This window comes from Centroberyx gerrardi, chromosome 12, assembly GCF_048128805.1.
Source record: "Centroberyx gerrardi isolate f3 chromosome 12, fCenGer3.hap1.cur.20231027, whole genome shotgun sequence".
NCBI lineage: Eukaryota > Metazoa > Chordata > Actinopteri > Beryciformes > Berycidae > Centroberyx > Centroberyx gerrardi.
The window spans coordinates 14,792,940-14,820,542 of NC_136008.1; the positions used below are offsets into that span (position 1 = coordinate 14,792,940).

A 27,603-nucleotide genomic window follows, 5' to 3' on the forward strand; every position below is an offset into this window, starting at 1 on the left:
TGCAGCAGTCTGTGTGTCGTCGTCACACTCCTGCCTCTGTCAACTGTACGGAAATCTGAGCTTTTGGGCGGACAGTTGGGCAACCCCTCCACTTCCTTCTCGTTACGCCCATGCAACAGCAGCAACATGTTGCTGCCCAAAGTAAACTGTTGAAGTGAACTTCAGTCAAGCGTGGGAGCGAATAGTTGTTTTTCTCTCTCAACATGGGCGACTCGGACGCGGTCAGGCCCGTAACAAGTCGCCGGAGAAGGGCTACTATTTCGGCGGGGAGAGGGGCGAGTCTGCAGCCGATGAACGGGCGGTCTGCAGCGGCGAGTCACGGCGCAGTGACCGCTGACGACAGCAAACCTGACGGCTGGGAACCAGCTCAGTCTAAAGCCAAGAATGAGAAAAAGAAACGGAGGAATGACCCAGGTTACAGGCTGAGGTGAGGGGGGAAAAAAGTTGTGAATGTGTTGTTCCATTTGAGGCGACTTTGGAGGCTTGTTTTGACCACAAATCTTGACACAATGCTAACACAATACGAACCACTGTCTTCCAACCAGGCACTGGCTAGTATCACGATAGAAAACTGTCGCAGTAGTTTTTGTTTTCGCGTGCTGCTAAGAAAGGAAGGTTTATGTCAGGTCAGTGTAAATATCCATCTACACTTGGGGTCGTGCCAAACAAGTTGCAGTAATTGTGCGTTTGTGTTGATTTTCTTTCTGTTTTCATTCATTCATTCATTCATACTTTCATTCATAATCTAGTCTTTCATTCCTGTAGTGTCAGAATAAAGAAAAATCTTGCAGTATCACGGGCACATGCACCAGGAGTTTGTCTGTGTGTGTAGTGTAATAGCCTAGTAACAGAAAATCTGTGTGCCTTCCAAAACAAGGAATTCCTTTATCCAGGGGCGTAGCTACGAATTCTGGGTCCTATGCACAGGGGGAGACTAGGGCCTCCCCTCCACTTTCCTCTCCTCCCCACACCACCATTATTCCATCTATGGCAAATTGTGTCTACCCATCCACAACCCAAACACACCTTCACACATTTACTGATCAATTATCAGAGTTTGGGTGCTACCCTGATAGCGCTAATCGGCTGTCATAACCAAACTTTCACCAGTAGTTCCCCCTGTTCAAAATCTGATTTTGTTTTAGTCTGCACAGGAAAAACCTTGCCAAATTGTATTCCTGTTTGTCTTAGATAACACAACTGCTGCTGTGTCATATTTTTGAGAAAGTTTTATTTGTTTGCATTTTTGTAGATATCAACCAAACTTTGTTTAAACACCAGAGCAGTGTGAAAGTATTACATATTAAATATTTATAAATATACACCTCCTGATTCATAGGTGGCCCTAGTGGCCCCTAACCCAATGCTTTACCCACTGGGCTATGTGTGACCATTGTAACATGCATTTAATATTCAGTCTGTATAACCATCTATCCTCCAATCCTTAGAGACTCAAGGATTAAACAGATTTTCATCATCACCATCATTATTGGCAGCAGCACTATTATCATCATCATGTACATTTTGTGACTTTTAAGAGTTAAATTTTCCCAGATTTTGGAAACTGAACGTTCTCTATCTGACAACTGATCTGTTGTCATTTCTTCTCAGACGGCTTATAGAAGAATACCACTTATTTTTTAAAACTCATATAGCAGCAAAGGTATTGCGACAGTCAGTAAAAGTTGGTCTTCTTTTGCTGATGTCATTGTTTCAGCGTGGTTAAACATGGAGGCCAATGACGGCCCATAGACAGCAACAATCTCTTTTTTTGCCTCATATTCATCTTTTGATGTGTAATCCACATTAGGCTGTAGATGAATCAAACGAAGATAGGCTTAACTTAAGCTCATTTTCTTATTGACTGTTCATCCATTCGTCCCTGGATTGTCTTTGTGTCATCCATCCATCCATCCATCCATCCATCCATCCATCCATTTCACTTTATTTTTCCAGTTGTCACCAGCTACAGGAGTCCCTACTGAGTTCAACCAGTGGCTACAGCAACTACAGAGGAATCCTCAACTGGTGTGTTGTCATGCTGGTAAGACAAAAGAACGCACACACACAAAGAAACACACACATACGCATGCACACAAATATACAGCTTACACAGTGAAAACAAACTAACAGAGCAGAGGAGAGAAAACAAAAGGACTGCCTAGTGGTACAGTGAGGCAGAAAGAAAGAGAAACACATTGACAGTAACTCCCGATATAAAACCAAACAACAGGCCTGCACTGGGTCTGAATAAGGAGACTCTTTCATATTGAATTGGTTTAAGAAGGAGAGATTCACATCACTAGTGCAAACACATGTACACCACCTAAATCTCAACTTCTTAGACGATTCAATATGAATATTGATATATAGTTAGCGATTGGTTTCAGGAAAGATATCTCTGAGCAGGTCAACGATTCAGTATGATTGCATTCATTTTTTATGTGATCTGATAGGATAAGAATTAATACAATATGGTACGATTCAATTTGATTCCATGCCATGAAGAGCAATGCCGAGTTTACTTGTTATGGTGTCCTTATTTTGACTCTGGTTGGGACTTTGAAACCTGGTAATCAACATTATCCAGCTAAGTGATTCAACATTATCCAAACAACTGAAATGTATGACCAGTTGCACCTTTATTTATTACTCATCAAAGTGAAGCAGCATCAGTTAAATTCTGTTAGCTTTCTCTCGTCGTGTTTTAATTCACCACAGAACTCACTATAAAACAGAAAGAGAAAGCGGTCACCGAGCGGATAATCCACCCGCATAGATTAATAGAATCAAATGACTTAAAATGAAATGAAATAAAGAAGAATTACTCCAGATCTTTCTATAAATACCCGCTCCTTTTCAGCAGCCTCAGCGCGTCTGATTCTGTGTCAGATGTGGTTGCCTGCCAGCTTAGACGCACTGCAAAAAATGAGAATCTTAGCAAGGGGTTTTATTTGGAATAGAGACTTATCAGGCCTGTTCCAAGATATTTTAGGCAAATTGTGTTGCAACACAGGCAGATGATTTTTCTGGTCTCAAGAAATATTGCTTCTTTAATGAAACAATGACTTGTTTTAAGAAATAACCACAACACAAAAAATCTTAAAACTGTCATTCAAGACACTTTTACTTGTTTTGAGTTTGAGTAAGCACGTCAAAACACCATAATATCATGAAACAGGTGATTTTTCTCAAAAACATCAATGTGCAAGTGCAGTAAAATGATTTAGTGTAAACCAATAAGATTGACATGGTCTGAAGATGGGGTTCATGTCAAGCTCAACACCTTTTGCAGCTCTTCCTCCTCCTCTTTGCCCGGGAGAAGCGATAGAACAGGAGAGAAAGGGAGAGGAGACGAGGCTAGCGAACGCTGCTTTCTGCTAATCCAGGCTTTGAACACAGATCGTTGTGTTCATCGCAGGAGGTTTTCCTTCATTCCCACTGAACTTCTGTCCCATCCCCAGGCATGGAGCCTTTGTGTCGGGTAATGAGATATTACAATCCATTTAGACGGAGGGAGAGAGGCGGAGAGATGAAAGGAATGAGAGGAGGAGGAGAGGAGGAGGATGAAAGGGGTGAGAAGAGGAATGAGGCGGGATATAGGGGGAGGCGGAAAAGAGGAAGGAGAAGCAGAAGGAGAGATGGGGAGAGTATAGAGGAGGGGAGATGGAAGGATGCTTTATTAAATTAAGATGAAAGGGAGAGAAAAGTAAATGGGAGAGAGGAAGGAGAGATGCAGGGAAATGGAGGAAAGGAGAGAGGGGAACAGATGGACAGGGAGAGGAAAGGAGAAAAGTGACAAGAACAGATGATGGAGAGGAAAAGAAGAGAGAAAAGGAGTGGTTGAAGGGGATGAGAAGGAAAGACGGAGACAGGGGGAAGGTGAAAGAGGGAGACAAGTGGAAAAAGTAAAGAGGAGGATAAAGAAAGGATGGACAAAAAGGGAAATAATGAGAGAATGTATTAGCAGTTAACCCAGGATTTTCCAATTCAGCTGTGAGCGTGTTCACATAAAAGGGGCAGGGTTTGTAGCCAATAGCCAATCACATGCAGCATGGACAGATCCAGAGCAGTGGATTTAAGATGAGATAAAACTATTGATCCCTGTGGGGAAATTAGGTCGTTGCAGTGGCAAAAGTAATATGAAATAGAATAAGGAAATAGAATGTAAGCACACAACTAAAAAGAAGCAATAAAAATAGCAGAAAATAGTAAAACAATGAAAAAAAGTTTATTGCTGCCCTGTCATTGAGGCACAGTGGGCATAGTTTCGATTGATATAATATTGTCGTCACATTGCTGTGAAAAGATTTTCTATTCACAAAATCAGCCTCATGTTCCCCCAAGGGAATCCTATGAAAGACTTTCATTCCACTTAACAGTAAATTTTATTAATTATTAATTACTATAAACTAATGTAAGCTACCTGCTGTTTGATAGAATCCCTCTTTTATAGCCAGAGTGGAACACTACAAACATTTATTATATCTCTGATAAATTATCGTGTCAGTCTCTAAACAGTCACCCTGCAAACAGCCCGTCTTCTCCTATCTGTTAATTCAGTAGTTTCCCCTGTACAGTTCTTTTTATTACTTGTCTCACTCATTTGAGTTCAATGTTTCTGTTCACAAATGGTTCTGTAAATTACATTTTTGCAGTAAAGGTTATTTTAATAAAGTCCACAGGATCCTCTAGGAGTGGTGATGCCATTTTTCTAGAGAGTTGATTGGTGAGGATTTTTATGTTTGGATCCGAACATAACCTGCTCAAGTGCAAGTTAGGTGCAGCCTGAGTTACCATGGTGATATACCCCACTTAAAAGTGAACCACCTTCATGACATCAGACGCTCAAGGTTAAACCTGAAGTTACCTTGCTAACCCCATCTAGCTTCGTACTATTACACCACTCCAGACTCTATAGACTGAATATCTTTAACGCTTGCTTTGTGTTACAGGTGCTGAGCAATGCTCGCCTCTTCTTAGAAAACCTGTTAAAGTAAGTAAACCTATATTATTTTGAAAAAGTATATTCATATTTATTATTCCTAACAAATTACTACCAATTCTGTAATGATGCTGATATGCAAATTATCACTTATCTTACTACTTATACAAAGTGTAAGTCATTCTTTCTTTGTGTCACGTCTAAAATATAAAATAATACACAAATAATTTGCTAAACATAAATCATTCATTTTGGTTTTTTCCTCATAAGATGAATGTGACAATACTGCTCTATGCTCTATGCATGAATTGACGGAATTGATTTAAAAGTGATTTGAATCCAGCCCTGCATATAAAGCTATGACACATATACATGTAATGTTGATTCGTTTGGTTTGTTTTTTCAGGTATGGTATTCTGGTGGACCCTATTCAGGTGATTTCCTTGTTTGTGAAGGATCCCTATAGCTGGCCAGCAGCATGCCTGGTAATCGGTAGGTACTCACTTAACAGGTTTTAAAGCTGTACTGATTGTTTTCAGTCAACGTACCAGTGAGGCAAAATTCACCAGTCCAAAATGTTGACTGTAATAGCAAAGGTGTAGCAAACAACACACTTCCTGTGATAAAGATGTAAAATGTCAAACTAAAACTGTCAAATTCCAGAGTATCCTCAACATTATGAATACTTGTGCTGACATCACAGAATCCAATGTTTCCCTTCATCATTTTAGCAGTGGTGGGAAACCACAACAAAAAGTCACCATTTAAAGTTAATGTGAAAATGAAAAGACAACGACAACCTGAACTTGAACCAAAAATGGGACTAAAAAAAGGAATGGATGTTGAACCAAAACCAAAATGACCCCCAACCACCATAACTACAATAAATGATAAGGGAAATACTGGTGTCAGATGCTGCTTTGAGTAACTGAGTGTGTATACATTTAATAATAAAGTTAAATCTGGCCGTGTCCCTAAGTATTTATATTTAACCAGTTAACCAAAAAAAAAAAACATGAATATGTATTTCATATGTATTATATGTATAAAAATCTCTTTTTGAGAGCATTTAGCCAATCGGATGACATAATTTAGCTATGTGTAGTGGAACTGAACTTGTTTCAAGTTTTTCTTGAAACAGGTGGCGTGATCTGCCTTATTTCAAGACACGACTTGTTTTAAGACATACACAAATATGCTTAGTTGTTTCTTTTATTCAGAGTTTTTCTGTATTTATTTTTATGGTTTGTAGCAGCAAAAGTCTGCAGTGGCGCAGCTCACACTGTCTCTTGAGGGACAATTACCTGCCCTACATACTGCACACTGATACTGTGCTGCGGAGGGAGGAAGAGGGAGAGAGAAAGGAGGAAGGGGGCGAGAGAGAGAGAGAGAGAGAAAGAGATATGGGTGCGGAAAGGAGAGAAAGTGGTGCAGGTGAAGCATTAAGTGGAAGGTGGAGAGAGGTGAGGAGAGGCAGAGAAAGGGCTGGAGAGAGGGCAGGGATGAAGGGATGAAAAAAGAGAGGCACTGTAAAAGAGGGAGAGAGCAGATGAGTGGGGAAGGTAGAGAGGGACAGAGCTGACAACTACTGCATCAACGAAGGGCGAGAGGGGAGAGAGAGAGAGAGAGATGGATGGAGTTTGTGTAAATGACTGCACTGAGGACGGGTAAGAAGAGACAGGTGTGAATGGGAGTCTGTTTACAGTAGCATGGACAGTAAAGCATCTCATTCCCCGAGGACACCGAGTACTTTTAGAGTCACTGCGGCAACTTATATATATATACACACACACACACACACACACAGAGAGTAAATGACTAGTCTACACTTTATAGTAGCCTGCTGTAAAAGGGAAAAAGTGATAGAACATCTCTGCAATGTATCAAAAAACGAGCAAGCAAAAACAGTAAAGTGTAGAACCCCGGCCTAGTAAACACTTAAATGGCCCACCCATGGGTTTTTTTTTGGCCACTTAAATGAAGATGGAAAATCTACAGTAAATGTTTTAGTTTTCCCTCATCTAAAGCATTTCATTGCAGTTGTCATTTCCTGCTCAGGGCTTCCAAATGACTTCCAGTAGCCTTATGTTTGTCCCTTAATGTTGTTGTTGTTGTTTGCTCTTGGAGAGTCCTCAATCTCCAGTGCCAGCACAAAATAAAAACCATGCTAGTGACATTACTCTAAAGGAATCCTACCTGAGTCTGCTATCCAGGTACAAGGATGCAGGTGTCCACAAAAATTAAGTATAGTTTAATTTCATTGTTTATTTCATTTACAAAAGAAAAGTAAACTGCTACTGATCACTGATTTCCACAATTTAAAAGTAATTTAACATCACTTTTTTGATCACTTGCTGTTCATTTATTCATTTATGAGTGATGTTTTATGGGGTAAAAACCTGGATTTGACATGTGGCATAAACAAGAGTTGGCCAAAGCAAGAGCTGCATCATTCTCTTTTGTTTAAAGTCACTATAACTTCAAGAATGATAATAGGATATATGACACATTACCCAGTGGACGTGCTTTTCACACATATTTAATCTCCTCAAAAGCTTCTCCATAGATACCTGATGTGAGGCTTTAACAGATGCTTAATTGTGCTGTTTGTCCTCATTAGATGCATGTACTGTATGTGCTCAGTAGTTGCTTAGTTGGTCTGTTTGTGAATAAATGCTCCACAGGCCTGTTTTCAAAAGAGACCAAAGTGGGAAATCAATTGCATTCTGTTTTCAGTTGCTATGCTGTTTAAAAAATACACAGTAGTAGTAGCACAGTATGCATTTATATGATCTTGGGACAGTTCAGTCTTTGTGATCAAGAACAGGCCTCTTCTAAAGTCTGGTACTGCAGAGCCAACTGGCTTTGTGGAGAAGGTTGTTTACATTGTAGTGGTAACAGTTATAACTCAGAAGACTTGCCCTGGGTACTCACATTGTCACATACGTTTGTCAGTTTATGAATTCATGTATTGTTCTACCAGTGTTCAAATATTCAGACCAGCATTACAACTTTCAGACTTGTCTATCTTTAATTATTGTCTTACTTGCTGCCTCAACCTCAATGACAAAAACATACAAAGAGATTGTACCAACCATTCATGGTCACAATAATTAATTGAGTTGTGTACCTACGAGATTCATAAGACACTTTTGTGATTCTGTCATCTGTATACTCTATACTCTACCCCTCCCCCTTAGTCATTATCATACCAGGATTTCAAGATGGCTGGAGCTGGGGCCATTGACCAGTAATTGGGTGGGGGTAGGACCTTCGTTGGCTGGGGATGGGTTTCACCTGTGATGGGTGGAAAACAGATTTAAATGATCCTAATGGCTGTAATGATTGGTTCAGCTCTGAGCAGCCATCAGCTGTGTTGTTGCCTCTTTTGTATAAAAAGAGGGTGCATTTAGGGAAGATTCATTCATTCATCTTGGCCTGAGCTTATCTGATGGTCTTACCTACCTATTAAAGTTAATCTTTAGTGTAACCATCTAATCCTAAAACAACTTGGTGGATCAAGGCTTCTCACTGAAAACCACAAGCCAAGCAAGAGGATATTTTGGATTCCAGCTGTACTGCTTTTCATTATTCATCTGGTGAGAAAATGGCCACCAGACTGTCTCTCCCAGAGGAGGATCTGTCCTGTCCTGTGTGCTACAACATCTTCAAAGATCCTGTTCTTCTCCATTGTAGCCACAGCTTCTGCAGAGCCTGCCTGAAGAGATACTGGACCGAGAGGAGAGCTCGGGAATGTCCAGTTTGCAGGAAAAGATCCTCACTGAGGGAACCGCCAAGGAATCTGGCCCTTAGGAACCTGTGTGAGGCTTACTCACAAGGGCAAAATCAGAGAGCTTTTACAGGGGCTGAGGTGCTCTGCGGTCTGCATGGTAAGACACTCGAGCACTTCTGTCTGAATGACCATCAGCCAGTGTGCCTTGTCTGTCAGGACTCAAAAAGCCACACAGAACACAGATTCAGACCCATCAACAAAGCCGCTGTGGAGCTCAAGGGCTTAGCTTGGTCTAATCACGAGGCCTTGTTGTGCAAGCGTGGGGACTTTGAGGGATTTTTAGTGACCTGCAATGAAATAGCAGAACACATTAAGGTCCAGGCCGAGCGCTCAGAGAAGCAGATCAGGCAGGAGTTTAGGAAGCTTCACCAGTTTCTCCATGAGGAAGAGAGGGCCATGGTAGCTGCACTGAGGGAGGAAGAACGGCAGAAGAGCTGTGCGATGGAGGAGAACATTCAGTGGCTGAGAAGAGAGATACTCAACCTCTCAGACAAAATCCGAATCACAGAGGAGGCGATGAGAGTTCATGAAGACATGACATCTCCCGAGCATAAGATCTCGTTCCTCCAGAAGTACAAGGCCGTAATAAAAGAAACGGAGCTCCCACTGTATGAACCACCGGAGGTCACTGGAGCTCTGATAGACGCGCCCAAACACATTGGCAACCTGACGTTCAGAGTGTGGGAGAAAATGAAGGAGAAGTTTGCGTCCTACACCCCCGTGATTCTAGACCCCAACACTGCAGACTGCAGTCTCCTCCTATCTGAGGATCTCACCAGCGTCACATTCATAGGTTATGAGGATAAACAGATGCTTCCTCACAACCCAGAAAGGTTTGAGTGTCCTGGGGTCATGGGCTCTGAGGGCTTTGACTCAGGAACTCACAGCTGGGACGTTGAGGTTGGAGACGGTGAGTACTGGGAAGTAGGTGTAGCAGCTGAAGGTATTGACCGGTACGATCAGCTGGCAGGTGGACGATGGATGATCCAACTTGATCAAGGGGAGTACAAAGTATTGTCCAGGCCAGACGAGAGTTTAGACACTTTGAGCTTCCTGGAAACAGAGTTGGGGATGCCTCTGGGAATCACCCGCAAACCCCGGAGAATCCGAGTGCATCTGGATTATGACGGTGGATCTGTGCTGTTCACTGATGTTGAGACCCAGGAGGTGCTACACCGTTTTGATGACACATTCACTGAGAAAGTGTTTCCCTACATCGGTAACAGCTGCCCCCTCCACCCTGTGAGGGTGATGCCAGCAGGACCTCTGTGAGAGTGGAGTAGAGTGAGGCGGATAGGGTTGATACTGAATACTGAAATTAACTTATCTGAGAACTGCTCATTATCATTCATGTTATTCTCGAGGTCCAGGACAGTCCTAATAATTTAATGAACACATTTCTCTGCCAAAGTTAGAAATCAAGACATGATATCATCCCAATTTACAACTTTCTTGAAAGATTTGGTCTTGTAAATGAACTGTTTTATTGACTGCTTTAGTCTCTTTAACTCAAAACTGTGTAGTGGCTCGAAAGATGTATTCTTATTTTACTGCATTTATTGACAAATAAACTAAAGTGTCTGAAACATTTATCTTGGTTGTAACAAAAAATCACCCCTGCAATATCTTTTGATATTGGAAAAGCTTTTGACAAAATGGCACAAGACTTCAGTAGCAACTGTTAAATTCACATCTAATGCTCCCCCAAAAACACCCAATCCATCATTGCAAGTTTGTGCAGTAACTGTCAAATCAAGATTAAAGGTCTCCTCAGCTGTTTCTCCACACTCTGTAAAGTTACAAATTCATTAAATCCTGGCAGGGTTGTGTGCTTTTCATGAACCACGAAAAACAGCCTTGTTTTTAGCTCGACTACAATGTGTTTTTGAGTTTCCCTAATTGGTTTTAAAAAGGTTTCATAAACCCAAGGGTTGTAGAATTGTCTCAGCCATAGAGGAGCATGTAATCCATTTGGAATTAAAACATGAAAATCACCAAAATATGAGGTTTTCATCTGACAGCGACAATATGTAACACCTTATCTGAAGTCATCTCATGAAGCTGATTTTATTAATTTGTCTCCATACTTTCCCAGTCCCAACTAACATATTTCATACCAATAACTTAACCTTTCAGAATCACCAACTCAACATGTTGTAGTTATGTGCTCTGATAGGTAATACCTAGCATTAGTAGTCGGCTATCAAATTACTGTCCGGCGATATTGCCTAGTTGTTCAGGTTAACTCCAGATTATGACTAAACCCAATGAGATGGCAAAAGCAGCACCATATTTTGCATAATTGTAATAAATGTTTCCTGGTATGTTCTTGAATTACAGACTATCCTACTGTATCTCCTAGCAGATTCAGATGAAGATATGCAGCCAGCTGTTGTTATGGAAATGCTGTAAATGACACAAAAACGTTGTTGTTTCAGGCTAGTTGACGTCAACAGTTACAAATATGCTCAGTGCAAATGCATATTATGTCAATCATGTCAATGCATAACTCTGCACTTTCTGCTGCTGTTGATGATAGGACTTTGTGAAAGACACAAATCAAGTTTGGTCTTACTCCTGTTACAATATCATTGCAGATTCTGTGATCTGAATGTCTCCTTGCTATGGCTCTCATATCAAGATTTACCCAAAGATTTGTGTTAAAACTGTCATCCATAATTACTGTAAGCTCTACCACATTCTTGGGGTCAGGGGGGTGTTTTGAATAGTTTTACCAATAAAACTTGGATACTGTTTCTGAGAGATGCCTAGTAGCCATGTGTATAGTGCCCTTCAGAATTGCAGGCACTTTCACTCAAGTGAAGAAGAGTAATGAGCTATATTCTCTGCCCGGAAAGTCAAAATGACATTATTTCAAAAGCAGTTCCTCAGTAAGTTGTTTTTTTCCAATATGAGAGACATATTTTCCTGGATGTTGTAGCTGTTGGTACCCTTTTATGCAAAGCTAGTCCTCTGCATTTTTTCTTTCTCAGGAATTTAGCTTGCATTCATTATGCTGTAGCTGCTTCTTGATCATGAGGCTTATGAGACGTTCCTTGGAGATGCTTTGTGCAGCTTATTCCACAACCTCTTGGATTTGAATGCATAGTGCATAATACTTCTCCCTGGAATACCCACTACAAAATATGCTCACAACATGTAATTGCAGATTATCACAAATTATTGAATGTTTTTGTCCAGTTGATACATGCATTATTGACATCCATATTGGATCAGTAATGGCTTGGCTTGGTCACATTTTTACACACATGGGACAAGACCAGCTGTCACTGACAATAAATATTTAAAACAAATTGGGGATATGAGGTTTGTGCAGTGTGTGTGTATGTGTGTGTGTGTGCGCACGCTTGCATGTGTGTGAGCCCTGTCACAACTAGCAGTTGGTGTGTGCTGTGCATCACATATGCTCTGTTAGTGCTGGCTCATTTCTTTCATAGGCTGCTGCTGTGTATGCATGTGAGGGTTTGTGATTATGTGTGTGTGTGTATGAATGTGTGTGTGTGTGTGTGTGTGTGCCAGCATCGTCTTGTTAACAGGACAGGTGGTTGACCCTACTAGTCTCTCATCGATTTAAGCTTAATTCACTTGAATCATGCTTTATAACTCATCTCTCGGTCCTCAAGCATTGTCAATGAATGTGAAACTGAAACAGATGGATTGGTGTTCAGTGTCTGTTCTGCTTCATATGTCATATAGACCTCGTTTGCAGCTGTGAGATGAAATCAGATTTTTTTTCCACTATACTGTATGTCACGCAGATTGAAACTTAGCAGAAAAAAGCCAAATGGTATCTAATGTTTTTGTGCCTTCTCTCATTTCTTGTCTCCAAGAGAACAAGATTGTGTCAGATTCCAGAGACATGAGGCTTATTTAACCTTTTCAGACTGGGACCCTCTGGGACTCGGCTCATACTCCTGTTCTATAGGGACCGATCAGAAGTGGGCCTGTGAGGGAAAAAAAAAACAAAAAACCTTGTAATACCTGTAATATTGTTTCAGAAGAACTGACGTCTCTCTTATTGTCTTTCACAGTGTCCAATGTGTTCATTCTGGTGGCTCTCTACACAGAAAGGCAGCTGTCAATGGTGAGTTGATAAGCACTGTGTTCTCTAAGCATTAAAGCACACTCTGGCTTTTAACTGGGCTATAAGACAGAGCGCTCTCACATTTCCTGTTTGTTTACTCAGCGCCACCCTGTCAGGGTGTTCAGAGTTCACTGTGGGCAAGGAGTCAAGGAGTAGGTGTGGCATTGAACGTCTGTGAATGGACAACATTGAACAACATGCAACAGCCTTTATATTTGTATACTGTACACACAGAAGGGATTATTTTTTCTAAAACTGTAATACTGACAGTTCATTGACATTTTCCCCCCATCGCATCTGCAAAAATTTAATGAGAAAATCTGAAATTTGACATGAATTTTGACATGAAGATGGAACATACGCTTTTTAGAACTTTACTAGATCATCATAACTTGAAATGTAGTTCTGTTTTACTCTATGGATAATAATCGTTACAAATGTAAACATATACTTGGAAAACTCATGTTTAGCTGTCCTGTCCCCGTTAGTGCTTGTATCAAAAACTCACTGAGTGAATAAAATCTTCAGTCCATTAAATCACAGTGTAAAAAAAGACAGAAGCGGGGCAACAGTGGTTGAAAATGGAGCATCATACTGTAATTGCAGATTTCATGTAAAAACGCCCTCCCTCTCTCTGTCCAGGGTTCATTCAGGGAACGTGTGGGGTTGCTGGTCCATTGTATTAACCTGTCAATCATCCTATGCTTTCCTGCTGCTGTGGTCCTATTGGTCCCCTCCATGACTCCAGGTAAAATGTTCCTTACCATTAACAAATTAACTCTGCAGCCTTACCACTAACCACCCAGTTACTAGAACACAGCCCATTGTTCTAGCCCACTACATGTGTTTTTCTGCTGCTGTGCTACAACTGGTTCTCTCTGTGACTCCAGATAGATATAAGCTGTACTTTTAAACTTCTCACAAACTTAACTAACTAGCTACATCATTAGGGGTGGCAGTAGTCTAAATTAGCTGGGCTTCAGAACAAGAAATGCTAAAGGGCCCTTAAGCAAGCCACCCACATGCCTCAAATGCTCCTGTAGAGCTGCTCATTACAGTATTCTAGTAGAAGTAGCAGTAGTAGTCGTAGCAGTGTGTGTGTGTGTGTGTGTGTGTGTGCGCGCATGTGTGTGTGTGAGACCCGAGTCCCTCCCAGCAACTACTCCATGAAGCCTTAATTGTACATAACAAAGTGTGTGTAATTAACTTCCCTGGCTAAATAAGAATCAATAAGAAAAATACACCTTCATTCATTTGGCCTTCCAGCCTCCTCCATGACTCCAGGGAAATACCAACTTTACCATTAAACTACGAATAACATCGCAATAGTTCCTACTACCTTTTGTATTGGCTTTTTACTTCTTACTACATAAGAAAAACTAATTTATAGGAAAGTGTTGGATTGATTTCTAGAAAATACACAGTTAAACTTGGGCTACTGCCAATATTAACCTTCAGTACCTATTGATAAGATTGTTTTTGAATTGATAGGTAATGGAGAAGGTGTTTCTAAGAAAGTGTAGCCTAATTCTTTAGGAATTAGGCCATTCAAGTTGCACTGTTACCATCCTAAACCTCTGACAACTAAAATGTAGCTACTTTAAATAAGTAATAGAAGACGTGTTTTTAAATAATTCAGATGTGATTTCTAAGTATGTACTTACATAGTTACAGTTCTAATTACTTGGTAATTTACTATTTTTACCACATATTTTCCTGTTAAATACCTAGTAGTAGGGGCACTGTACAAGGAAGAGTTACCACTTTTTTTTCAGTGTGCCAAATAGCAAAGAACAAAGAAAAATAACAGACTAAAAATGTAAATTTCAGAAAATTTCATATACAACTGGACCACTAGCCATTAATTGATGCAGGGATAGCTAACATTATAGCTCTATGAATAAAATAGAAAATAATATAAAAGTATAAACGATTAAGAGGACATTCGTATCCTTGACCTTCAAAGGAACAGCTGACCAGTTTCACAGTGTGGTAAAAGAAATCTCTCATACAGGGTCATAATTGGAGTCTGTTAGTGCTAATGGCACCAGTTGGTCATGACTGGATTACATCCAGTTGGCCTTGAGATTAGATGAGAGGAGAGGAGAGGAGAGGAGAGAAGAGAAAGGAGAGAGGAGGAGAGGAGAGAGGAGGGTAAGAGAGATGCCAAGGTGGGTGTGGTTTACAGTATGGGGTCGTCCAAGGGTCACTTTCTCCTGTCTTCATCAGGCTGCCTGACAGGCAACATGGCTGCCCTCCACAGACCGCACAATACAGCCCATCATAAATGACAATACTGTACACTACATGATACACCAGCACACTATACTTTGCATGAAAACACTTGAAGGGTTTCATTCCAAAGCACTATACTGTACATCTATTTTTGAAAAAATAAAAAAAGTTACCTGATGTACATCATTTTATATTTGACAAATGCAAATGATTATTATCCTCTAAAATGTTACTCTTTGGTTAATTAATTGGCTCAAGAAAGCTAATAACATTCAGTAACATTTAATAGGGAATTTTATTGTCACGTCAGCAATAATTTTGTCAGATGCACGTGTTTTCAAATGGTCTCATTTTGGAACAAAGTGATTCCCTCAGATTAGATTTTCCAAACAATGCATACTCCTGTTGTGATGGGTATTGAACCAGCAACCTTTGAGTTACTGGCCATCCTCTCTTCCCCCAGGCCAACCTGCCACCTTTATGCTAAATATATGTAGTATCATGACTTGTAGCATGGCTATCATTGTATACACTCTTCCACTGTGTCCATAACTTGTAATGAACTTGAAAACTTAAAATTGTTCACTGCCAAGGTCACATCTGTCATTTAGCCCACAAAAACGACACAGCAGGAGTATTTCATGTCGTTAAGGTAATATATTTAGCTCAGATAACAGCGAGCTTTCTGGCATAGCCTCATTCCTTAGACCTTTATTCTAAGTTTCAGTTGGGACGCATCTCATTTTACCCCGATCATGAGACAGATGGTGGGTTTATAGTGTACGTAACGGTGTTAATGATGTTTTGGTTGTCATTCCTCTTCCACAGCAAGACTTTTGGGAGTTGTGTTGTCTTAGACATTCATTCTTTCAAAGTTCAATCCGTTCTCATTATAAGAGGCTTGCTGTGTTGCTTCTCTTTGCTTCTTCCATTCACTTTATTCTCCTCTCCTCTCTCCTCTCCTCTCCTCTCCTCTCCTCTTCTCTTCTCTTCTCCTTTCCTCTCCTCTTCTTTTCTCTTCTCCTTTCCTCTCCTCTTCTTTTCTCTTCTCCTCTCCTCTCATCTGTTCTCTCGCTGGGAGGTGAAGGAGTAAAGGAGTCAGTCCATCTGTCTGTCTGTTCTCCTCTCAGCGCCGCTGTTCACACAGGAAGGGCAATGACAGAGGGCAGGTGTGTGTGTGTGTGTGTGTTTGTGTTTGTGTGTGTGTGAGCTGGGAAATAACACTGGAAAGACACTCTGCTTATGCAACCAGTATTCAGCCATGGTACCTGAAGTGGAGTGCAAGAATGTGATACCAAGCTTAATTTCAAATTTTATTGAATTTCTTCTGAGGGTTTTGAGAGCTCTTTTCAGCTGGTGGAGGAAGCTGTTAGCTACTGTCTGCTGGCATTATTTCATTATTTCCACTGCTTTTGATGTGCTTGACTGTGTACACATCTGCTGCAAGGGATTTCTTAAGCTGTCTAGGCTGAGAATTACAAAATAGCAAAATTAGTAAGTGAAAATACAGAACAGTGAGGAAATACAACGCACAGACCATCATGTTACTTCCTGGGTAGCGTTGCTGCCAGTCTCTTCTTATGCCTGTTAATATCACAAAGTTATCAGTTCATACTAGGGGTGTGTATCTGTCCTTCTGAGACAGAGTCGATATGCATCTTGATACAGAATCAACGATTCAATGAACCTAAGATACATTTTAAGCAGCCAACAGTTTAATACGATTCAACTCAGCCCTGTGTTGATACAATCCGATGCGGTGTGATATGATGTAATAAGATGGACTTTTCAGTGAAGTGCAGCAGGTGTATAAACCCCTCTTTCTCTATCATGCTATACGGTCACACACATAAAGAGTGCAATGGCTTCAGGAATCCATTTTGACCGTGCAGGGCTGTTGGCGAGTGAAGCATTGAAGAACATTTTGATACCTTTGTATGTGTCCACACTTGCAATTTATAGTGTTTTTGGTGCGTTGTATATTTGCTCTCCGTCAGTCAACATCCTTGACGAAACAATGGGCAGAGCAGCATGGAAGGTAGGGGAGAGAGTTTGTTTTCTTTGAGCGAGGGGCAGGAGGACATGTGATGTTAACCTTCACTGGCAGAGACAAGCATACGGACTCAGAGGGAGAGAAACAGAGTAAATGACATTATTATGTAGCAGAATAGTATTGGACTTTTCCAATAGAGAGAAGCTCGCATCTATTCACCTGCAGTTCCCTCCCAACTTTTGCCCGATACAAGCTGTTTGAATCAATGCAGCTGTATCTTAGACATTAAAGGGGAATTCTGCTTTTTTCAGTAGTAAATTATGTCTTTCTCTACCCTTTGGGGAGCAAGTTTGAATCGGTTCTACAGCCAGCATTGCCAGCCAGGCCCAGCTGGGTCAGGTCACATGAGCCGCTGACATACCTCTAATTTGGCATATTTTCAGTCCAGTGAAATATCAATGGAAGTGTGGATCTAACACGTGAACCTGGCGATGTGAAAGCAAACTGAGAGCTTATTTGTGTGTCTCCATCCGAATGAGCCACATAATTCTGAAGTGTTGACTGTTTTGTAAAAGAAAAGGTAATTGTTTCTCACAAAGATCCACCGGTAGTTTCTGTTGTTGCAAGTATTCACTGCTACGCTGTATTGTTGTGGATGGTAATGAGTGTGCCTGCGCTACATCAACCACAACAACAACAACAACAAACCAACATGGCGGTAGAGGAAGAGAAAGTGCTCAGACTATCAAAAGTCTATGGCAGAGGGAGTTCAGTTTCACAGATTCAACTTTAGAGAGCGAAAGATGCAAAAAGGTGGGGTAAAAAAGAAATAAATAAATCAATGTTACCTTGGTGACGGCTGGCCATCTCTGCACATACAGCGTAGCAGTGAAATTCTCATAAAACAGAGAATGTTGGTGGATATCCGTGAGACTGTTGCTTTTTTCAGAATTATTTGGCTCATTCAAATGGAGACACTCCTCTCTCAGTTTGCTTTCAAATCGCCACGTCTCAGATCCAAACATACATTGACATTACGTTGGACTGAAACGAGGCCGTGCCAAATTGGAAACCCGAGGTACGTCAGCAGCCCATGTGACCTGACCCAGCTGGGCACTTCTGGCTCTAGAACCGATTCAGACTTTTTGCCTATGATCACAGCGCTCCCTGAAGGGTAGAGAAAGACATATTTTACTACTGAAAATGGGCGGCGTTCCCCTTTAAGCCCGGCACACTGATTTGAATCTGTGAATCGTTACAGCGCTTGTCCTTTAGAGTCTGTTGAGAACAAAGACTCAACAAAGAGTCAGCATAGCTAAGATTATGACGGGGTTTCAAAAATTCAAAATAGATGTTTAGACATGTTTCACTGACAGTCTGACAAATTCATGATTTGGATGGGAGTTTCTGAGTGGGAGAGACTGTGTACCCCTCTGGCATGTTTTTCCAGTTTAGCCCCGCCTCCATATGTGTTCCTATGATCACTATCTAGCTGTCTAGAAGCCATATTGAGCCAGAGAGGCAGATGGTTAATGGATAAGATCTGCTGTGGTCTGATGCCAGGTGTGCTGACCTCTACCTCACCCTGTTGGCACACCAGCGAGATCTGTGTGTGTGTGAGTGTGTGTGCGCCCATGCTTGTTTGCTGTTTGTCTGTGTGTGTGTGTGTGTGTGTGTGTGAGTGAGTAAATGAGTGAATGCATGTGTGTGTGAGTGTATGTGTGCATGTGTGTCCAGCATGATCTGTTTCCATCTAGCATATGGTGACTATTGATAAAACCCTGTTAGGCAAACTGCTCGCTTGGCCTGTGTGTGTGTGTGTGTGTGTGTGTGCGTGCGTGCGTGCATGTGTGTGTGTGTGTGTATGTGTGCACGATTGGCAAAATATGTTGATTAATCTCACATCAAAGCATCCTTTATATTGACCGACAAACACAAACACTGACACACACACACACACTCACACACACACACACACACACACACACATAACCACACTGATAAACAACAGTGACTATATTATCACGTCCTTGGCATAGTTAGACTGCTCTCATACTGAGTTGTGATGATTTATTTTACTGGCCCTGCTTTGCTGTTTGTTCAAGATCAAATGATGACCTCTCTTTCTCTCTCTCTCTCTCCCTCCGTCTTTCCTCCTTCCATCCTCCTTCTCGCTCTTCTTCTTTCTCCTGCTTTCTTGCTTCCTCCCTCTCTGCCCCCTTTTCCCTTCTTTCTCATTCTCTTTCTTTTCCCTTCACTCCCGTCCCTCATCTCTGCTTCTTCTCTCTCCCTCCCTCTCTCTGTCAGTTGGTAGTGCGTTCTCTTACTCTTATCAAGATGTTAAAGCATGAACTATCTTCATCTCTCTCTCTGTCTCTCTCCCTCTCTCTGTCTGTCAGTTGGCAGTGCGTTCGTTCTAAGTTCCTACACCATTCTCTTCCTGAAGCTGTACTCCTATAAGGATGTCAACATGTGGTGCAGGGAGCTGAGCACCGTCAAGGCCAAGAAATTGGCCCGATCACTGTCCTGTAAGTTACACCCACCATACACACACACACACACACACACAAACAGGTGTGTGAGCAAGTGCACACACAACCAAATAAGCATGCAAACTAAGGCTAGCTTCAACCCCTTTCAATTCAATACATTTAGTAAGTTCATTTTCATCAAAAAATATTTTGGTAAGAGAGGGTTGGCATATCCAGACTATAACAGAGTGAATACACTAGTATTAGTAAATTAAGTTCAGTTTCTGTCTCTGTTTTGAATTTGATTGTAAGTGAATTGGCCCCCTGCCCCATCGATCCCTTCCTCTTGCTCATGCTGTGACAGTGACATCTAATGGCAGAGTCTTGACACTGCAGCTCTTAGATACACGGGTGAAAGTCTGAGTTCAGCAGGCTTCACAATTATGGCTGAAATGATAATCCTAATTATTTTGCTAGAAATTTTGATCTTGATTATTAATCATGATTGATTTAAAATCTTGATTATTTAAAACAAAATTATTTTACTTTTGGCATCTTATGTGTTTAACATTTCATGTCTCTTTCAGCATACCAATATTATTGAAATGAAACCGGACTGATGGACTGACTAATTAAGATTTCAGTATGCGTGTGTTTTCATTTATACTATCAATTACCAAATGCAAACATTGCCCAGTATTTAATGCAATGTTGCAGCAGGATTTTGCAATATATATGATATTAATGTATAAGTATTGCTAAAAAAAATGTATGCCTTATGCAAATTAGGTTATGGCAAGGTTGTGGTGAATGTTAACTGATTACCAGTATTTTGCTTTAGATCTGTTATTTCAGGTAGACAGATATTAGCAACTTGTGGCAACATTTAGTCATGACTTTGCTGTATGTATGCAATTAATGTCAGTTATGTAATACTTATTTTTTCTCATATAAAATGCAATATATTTATATAATTTGCAGTATTAAGATGTTAAACTCTATATTTATATATCAATTTAAAATTTCTGCCACAGGTCCCTCAGCGCAGCACCTCAGTGGAGGAGACCGTCAGGTCTGTTACCCTGGCAACCTCACTATCAGAGGTACTCAACTGTATGTTATTGCTATTTTGGATGAAACTGAATTGATCTGATTTTGTTGATGTCATTCATCATTGAGTTATGAATGTACTTGAACTGTTTTGTTTTGTCAAACATTCAAGTTGACCTCCCTCTCCATCTCTACAGATCTGTACTACTTTGTCTTCGCTCCGACTCTGTGCTACGAGCTGAACTTCCCTCGCTCTCCCACGATTCGCATGAGTTTCCTGCTGAGGAGACTGTTTGAGATGGTGAGGAAGACAGGCTGTCTGAAATATGTGATGTCAGTGTCAGCCAACAAACACTAGCTTTAGCTGCGTGATGAGGTCACTACATCAGCGGCCTAGTGGTTAAAGCATTTGCTCTGAAATTTGGGGGTTTGAGATTTGACTCCTGGCCAAAACACACAAAAAAATGAGACCAGATGCCTCACTGTTTGATGTTAAGAGATGGATTAGCATCTTGTCCAGGAGGTATCACTTGTACTCCTGCTTCAACGTACAAGAAACAGGATTTAAGCCCCTTGCCCATGAGTCAGTTAGACCAAGGCTTATGAACTTTGGTAAGAAGTATTTCAATCAATACCCATATTTTAGAATATACCATTAGGAGGGAAATACTGGTGTTGTTGACTTTTAGTGCATTGACCAATGTCACTTGTACAGTCACTGTTCCCATACATAACCAAAGTACTTTTGCACTACTTTTTGAAATCTAAAGTAAATGTAGACATGTCGTCACAGCTGGAGATGTCCTCAACATACTGTGAAGAACTTTGTAATCCTCACTTTACATATTTTTGGTTATTCCTCCAATGTGATCACAACAACACAAACTGTATTTTCTGTGTCACCTCTGTCTTTAACAAATGAATAGTTAATATAGGAGAATGAATTGCATGTGTCCAGTGATGATGGGTGAAATGTGTACTGACTTTGATTGTGTATACATAATGCTTTGGACAGTATATTAATATATACAGAGTAATTTGAAAAGGTCCTGATTATTCCTTTAGCTATTTCATGTATCTTCCTTGTTCTCTGTTGATTTTACTGGGGAAAGTTCAGGAAAACAACAACATTCCTGTGAAAACGCATCACCCACTCTATCAATATGTGTCTTTGTCCCCAGCTGTTCTTCACCCAGCTGTTAGTGGGTCTGACTCAGCAGGTACAACCTTCTCATGTTATCCCAAACTGACTGCATAGTGCTGTATCATTCTGTATTTATTCAAGTATTTTAAACATCATCATTAAAAAGTGTAAAAATATAATATGATATGAATTTGATGTATGTTTTGATTAGCACATGAAGATATAACATTGATACATCATTTGTTGACATGTCATACGTGATCTTTCCATGCTAGAAATTATGTGATGATCAAATGTCATTTTGATTGCTAATTTACACTTCAAATGTATTTTTCTCATTGGAAGTTTAATTTGAGTGTAGTATTTTTTCCACAGTGATATGCCTATGGTATTTTCCCCTATTTTACTGTATGTATGAATTCATTCTTGGTCTTTGTAACGCTGCTCTCTCTCCTCTCTCGGTCAGTGGATGATTCCCATTATTCAAAGCTCCATGAAGCCACTAGAGGTAAGGAAGGAAGAATGGCAGTGAAGCTTATGCAGATTACCACACAACGCAACAGTGCAGCGTAGCCTGTCACAGGATGACTCAATGCACTACCGAGCCTTGTTTCCTAAACTCTGGGTCCTGACCAGCGGTGGGTCACAGGCCTGTGTCTTTTGGGTCCCCATGTGACAAGAGTCTCCTCTCCTCTCTCTTCCTGTGCTGTAGGACATGGATCTGTCCAGGATGATTGAGAGACTGCTGAGACTAGCTGTGAGTAGAGACACAACACACAACGACACCACAGCTATTTACTATTATTGTCACTATTCAGGCTGGCTGTGAGCTTTTCAGCATTACAAGTGTTTTTAGATTTACAACTCCCATTCATTTCTAATGGCGGAGTATGGCAAAGGCATAACACAGCACTGCAATCACGGTCACAGCTAATCAACTATCATCAGAATCACAGTCACCTTTATTGACTTAGCGGTCACATATCATCAGTGTCTTTCCAAAAAGTTATTGTTACACAAATTGAGGATTCCTCATACTTTGACAGCATTTACTAAACTGTATTAAATGATTTGGCTTCGTCTCTGACTCATGAAACACAATGTGAGGAACAACGACAGCTTTCAATAACAGTAAACACACAGGAGATACAAGGTTTTCTGCAGGACTATGCTGAGAATGGTGTCACATACAGTATGAATAAGAACATTTCCCATATTCTCATATATTATATAGCACAATGGCTGTTCACTCTGTGGGTAGGAAGGACGCTGGAGACTTGCTTGCGGTTCTTCCTCGTAGTTTATTTGGTGCCAACATAAATTAAACAGAACATAAATTACATTACACACCACCAGCCACTGTTGCCCTTTCAGTGTGGACTCCACAGTCTGAAGATAAATGTTCCCCTCAGTCTCACAGTCTGTAGTGGTAGCCTGTTCAGGCCGGGCATACAGGCATGCTTCCCTGGTTCAGGCAGCAGGCTTTTCTGCCAGTGTCGACAGAAACACACAGATATACAGGTAGAGGTGTACTAGGTGCAGGTACATCTTGTTGATTCTCTCTGCCTCACCATCAACACTCAATCCCACAATCACATATATTCTATTCAAAGTATGAATCCTTCCTCTCTCTCTCTCTCTCTCTCTCTTTAGGTTCCTAATCATTTGTTGTGGTTGATGTTTTTCTACTGGTTCTTCCACTCCTCTATGAACTTCACCGCTGAGCTGCTGCGCTTTGGAGACAGACAGTTCTACAAGGACTGGTGGTGAGTGTGTGTGTGTGTGTGTGTGTCAGAGGATGTGAGGCTGTGAACTTCAGCACTGAGGTGTGGTGGACTGTATTGAAGGACTGCCTGGGTCTGCGAGTTTGACCGTAGTTGTGCATTGATGTGTGTGTGCATGGGAGTATTTGTGTGCGTAAATTGGAGGCTTTGTGTGAGTGTGTATGGAGGATCCTTTCAATACTTTTCAGAACTTGTAGAGGCAGGCAGGTGCAAGCTTTTTTTTAAGGGACTTATGAGAACAAAGCTTTGTAAACTGGATTTTCAGTATTATGTGTCAGTATTTTGTGTCAGGTAGGGAAGTGGAGGGCATTTAAAAGGATTTTGGCTTTATGGTGCCCTCTGTAGGGTTATTTGATTGATAATTTGATTTAATTTATGTAAATAATTGTTTTTGTTCCTTTTGTTTCCTGATGTAGCATACCCGTTGTATCACTCAATAAAGGCTTGTTAAATTCCTCTTTCCTGCATGACAGTACAGATTAGAGCCTGGCTTGCACAGTTCTAGGTTTAGGAGAGACTTTTTCATGTTCACAAATATTGATCAAACTGTCTCAGATCTCATGAATATTATTTAGAGTGTGACTTTTTCAAGGTTCAATAACACTGTTTGCTGACTCTTTCTCTTTCAGGAACTCTGAGACGGTGACGTATTTCTGGCAGAACTGGAACATCCCTGTTCACAAGTGGTGTTTACGGTGAGTTATTCACACACTAACCCAGTGGGAGGGAGCGACGAGATTTATATTGGTAGAACTAAACAAAGGGAACAGCAGTGGGTTTGATACAGGGACACAGACTTGCAATGCACACTGATCTATTTGGGAAACGGACTGATCCATCTGTCTGTGAGTGAGTAAGTGACAGTAATAAATATTGTGCCTGCAGTGAGCGCTACATACCCGCAGTGAGGTTTATATTAAACAAGACAAAGGGAGTAAAAGGCTATCTCTTCTACAAGTTAATCCGTTACACCGGTCCACTTTGAACGCCTGTCAGGGAGGGAGAGAGTTACAACATGTTGGTGAGTTAGGGAGTAAGAAGAAGAGGAAGGGAGGGAGTGACTGACTGACTAACAAAGGAGTGAACTTGGTCTCTCTAACTCTGTATCTCTCTCTGTTCCTTCCTCCATCCATCCATCCATCCATCCATCTCCCCTGAAGCCACTTCTACAAGCCCCTGCTGAGGAGGGGCTTCAGTAAAATAGCCAGCCAATCAGCTGTCTTCTTCCTGTCTGCCTTCTTCCATGAGGTAAGAGCTGAGCGGGCGGAACACCACTTCCTCTGGTGATGTTCAGACTGTAGAACGTTGAGTCTATGAAATATTAAGACCATCTGCTTAATATCAGAATTTCACCCTCTTTTGCAAATTTCATGTCTCAAATGTCTTAATAAGGCTCAAAAAATCCCTTTTCAACCTGTTTCCCTTGCTTTTTCTCCTCCTCACCCTCATGAATAAAATGGATTTATCAGATGAAATCAAAACAAGATCATAACTGTCAGATACCCAGATTTACCTGGGTAGTCGATTTTGTAGAAAGACAAGGTCGTCCAAATAAGCAATAAAACATAAATACACCACAGAATTTCCAGATTTTCAGCCAAAATAGAAAAAGAAAGTAATGTCTACGGATTTAGTTTTGGTGTGGTGTTGAGTTTAGAATAATTAGCCTACTCTTCACATACTACTTTGTTTAGACTGTAGATCACATTTACATTTTAGGCATTTAGCTGATGCTCTATTCCAGAGTGACTTACTGTGCAGTGAGAATAAGATTCCATTCCTTGATAGCCTATACTGCAGTATATAATGTAGAATATAGCTTAACAGTAAAATTATAATGCTGGTCGCTCTATCTGACTCAGGTGAGTGTTCCTCTGTGGAGGGTCACACTGTGTTACATAGAATACAGAATAAAAGTCATATAAATATTTAGTTTCCCCCTCTGTCTTCCTGTGTCAGTACCTAGTGAGTGTTCCTCTGAGGATGTTCAGACTGTGGGCCTTCATGGGCATGATGGCTCAGGTGAGACCACACTGACACACATCACACATGATAAAACAACATCAGTGTCCAGCACAAACCTTTTATTAAGACTGCACTATATTGATATAAAATAATTATTTTTTTGCTGAAAACTGTGTGCAACATTTTGCTATACTTTTTTCTAAGTATATTTCTTTTTAATTGCTTGAAAGGGTTAAAAACTTGGGTGGAGGAGAGAAAATGTTTAGATAGGATGAGTAGAGCAGATCTGGTTTTCTTGAACTATAACTCCTTAATGCCAGAGTTCATATTAACACTGCCCATGTGTTATATGAAGACAAGTATGTTGGCATATAAATATTTGCTAATTAATGCATTCATTAGCTTAATGAATGACCTAATTAGTTGGGAATGTTTAATATATCATGGGGATTATGGCAGGACATTAGGCAGCTCAAGTGCCTCTTGTTCTCTCCTGACTAAGTTTTTTATTCATTATAATGTGATGCAGTGTCACACAACACAAGAATATGCATTCTGAAATGTATTTAACAAACATTCAGAGACTGATATTGGTCATTACAATGACAATCATCCATTATTTGTTTTAATTTATTACCCTTTTCATTTACTTATCAGCTCCCATTAGCCTGGTTGGTTGGTCGCTTCCTGCGTGGTAACTATGGCAACGCTGCAGTGTGGATGTCACTGATCATTGGTCAACCGTTTGCCGTCCTGATGTACGTCCACGACTACTATGTCCTACACTACAGACAGGAGACCGACTGACGTGCGCACACACACACACACACACACACACACACACACACACACACACACACACACACACACACACAAATACCACTAGTGTCTAGTGCAGCAGACAGGTAGCGTCCTCTAAAGGGCAGGATGGATTATGACTCCTGATAATAATTATGTTTACATCAGACATCAGGGCCACGCTATACAGTGAGATGTTTCCTTCAGCTTCCTTCAGATAGGAATAGGTCACTGGGTGAAAAAACTTTCGCTGACATAGTGGGCTACAGTACATGACACAAAAGTGTCATGAAACAATACTGTAAGTAAGTAAGAATGTAAGTTTTCACTTCTGTATAAAATGATATAGTAGCACAGCCAGTCACAGTTTCTCGCTCAGGTGAATGTCTTTGTAAAATCTCTGATGAAGGTCAGTTTGGGCTGAAATGTTACTTGAATGGATAAACTCTGTGGTATTGCAAGAGCAGCATGTGGGATTAACTTCACATTTTTATCTTAGATGTTTTGCTCCAGCGCACCCACAGTGAGAGGGTTCAGATGTGCGAGTTTTTCCTCTCTCTCATTATATGACTGTCTCTCTTTTTATGTCAAATGGAGCAAACTCAACCACACTGGGTAAACAAGTAAAGAAAATGGTAATTCTATTTATACCAATGCATTTTTGGTTATGACAGTCTTCAGAGTGTAGCTTTCCGCTTAACATGCAGCTTAAGTGTGACGCCTCAGCAGCAGTATGGCGCCCTCTCTTCAAACACTGGGGTTACTGAGGTTAATATTTCTCTACATGTTGGGAAAGTGTGGCTGAATATTATCAAATGTTCAGTTGACTACATGATTCAAGTGCCTTGGTAGAAGTAACAGATTATGAAACATTGTGCTTAAAGTGGCTCAAAGGGGCCTTAACTTTCTGTTTTTACTATGAGACGGAACACTTCTAGGAAAAATGAATGTATGCTAATAGGATTTTATCAATGTTAATTTTTATTTTCATCACGTTTTACTTTGTCAATGGCAGAGTGAAAATTACCAGCATTCATTCAATCAGGTTTATGTCCCTGTGAAATGACATTAATACAACACAAAAAGCAATCCTATGCCAAGACTTTTTATTTATCTTTTTTTTTAATTAAAAGGTTTTTGCAAGATCTGCTATGAACCAGACACTATGCAAAATCATTGAATGGATCTAAGCTCAGGTACAGAAGAATCCCTTCACTTGCTGTGTTTTTTTTCCATGCTAATATCCCAAAGGACTGCTGCAAATCATAATGTCTGTGTCTAAATATATTATGTTCATGAATACAAACATTCGAAGAGTTA

The 27,603-nt window shown here is 40.6% G+C and overlaps 1 protein-coding gene across 1 annotated transcript; it reads left to right on the plus strand.

Moving 5' to 3' along the window:
• Positions 1-123: 123 nt before the first annotated feature.
• On the plus strand, positions 124-27,603 carry dgat1b (diacylglycerol O-acyltransferase 1b). Its single transcript, XM_071916801.2, has 17 exons — positions 124-427; positions 1,957-2,044; positions 4,956-4,996; positions 5,352-5,437; positions 12,791-12,843; positions 13,486-13,591; positions 19,471-19,599; positions 20,577-20,645; positions 20,790-20,893; positions 21,774-21,812; positions 22,203-22,244; positions 22,449-22,493; positions 23,390-23,502; positions 24,150-24,215; positions 24,681-24,768; positions 25,480-25,542; positions 26,143-27,603. The coding sequence occupies exons 1-17, from the start codon at positions 204-206 to the stop codon at positions 26,290-26,292; spliced, it is 1,506 nt and encodes a 501-aa protein (XP_071772902.1). The 5' UTR covers positions 124-203; the 3' UTR covers positions 26,293-27,603.

Excerpts from the sequence above, each read along its gene's own strand:
- dgat1b (XM_071916801.2), top strand. The coding sequence starts at position 204 with ATGGGCGACTCGGACGCGGTCAGGCCCGTAACAAGTCGCCGGAGAAGG. Across the intron at positions 2,045-4,955 it reads ACTGGTGTGTTGTCATGCTG|GTGCTGAGCAATGCTCGCCT; the intron begins GTAAGACAAAAG and ends TTTGTGTTACAG. Across the intron at positions 23,503-24,149 it reads CAGTTCTACAAGGACTGGTG|GAACTCTGAGACGGTGACGT; the intron begins GTGAGTGTGTGT and ends TTTCTCTTTCAG.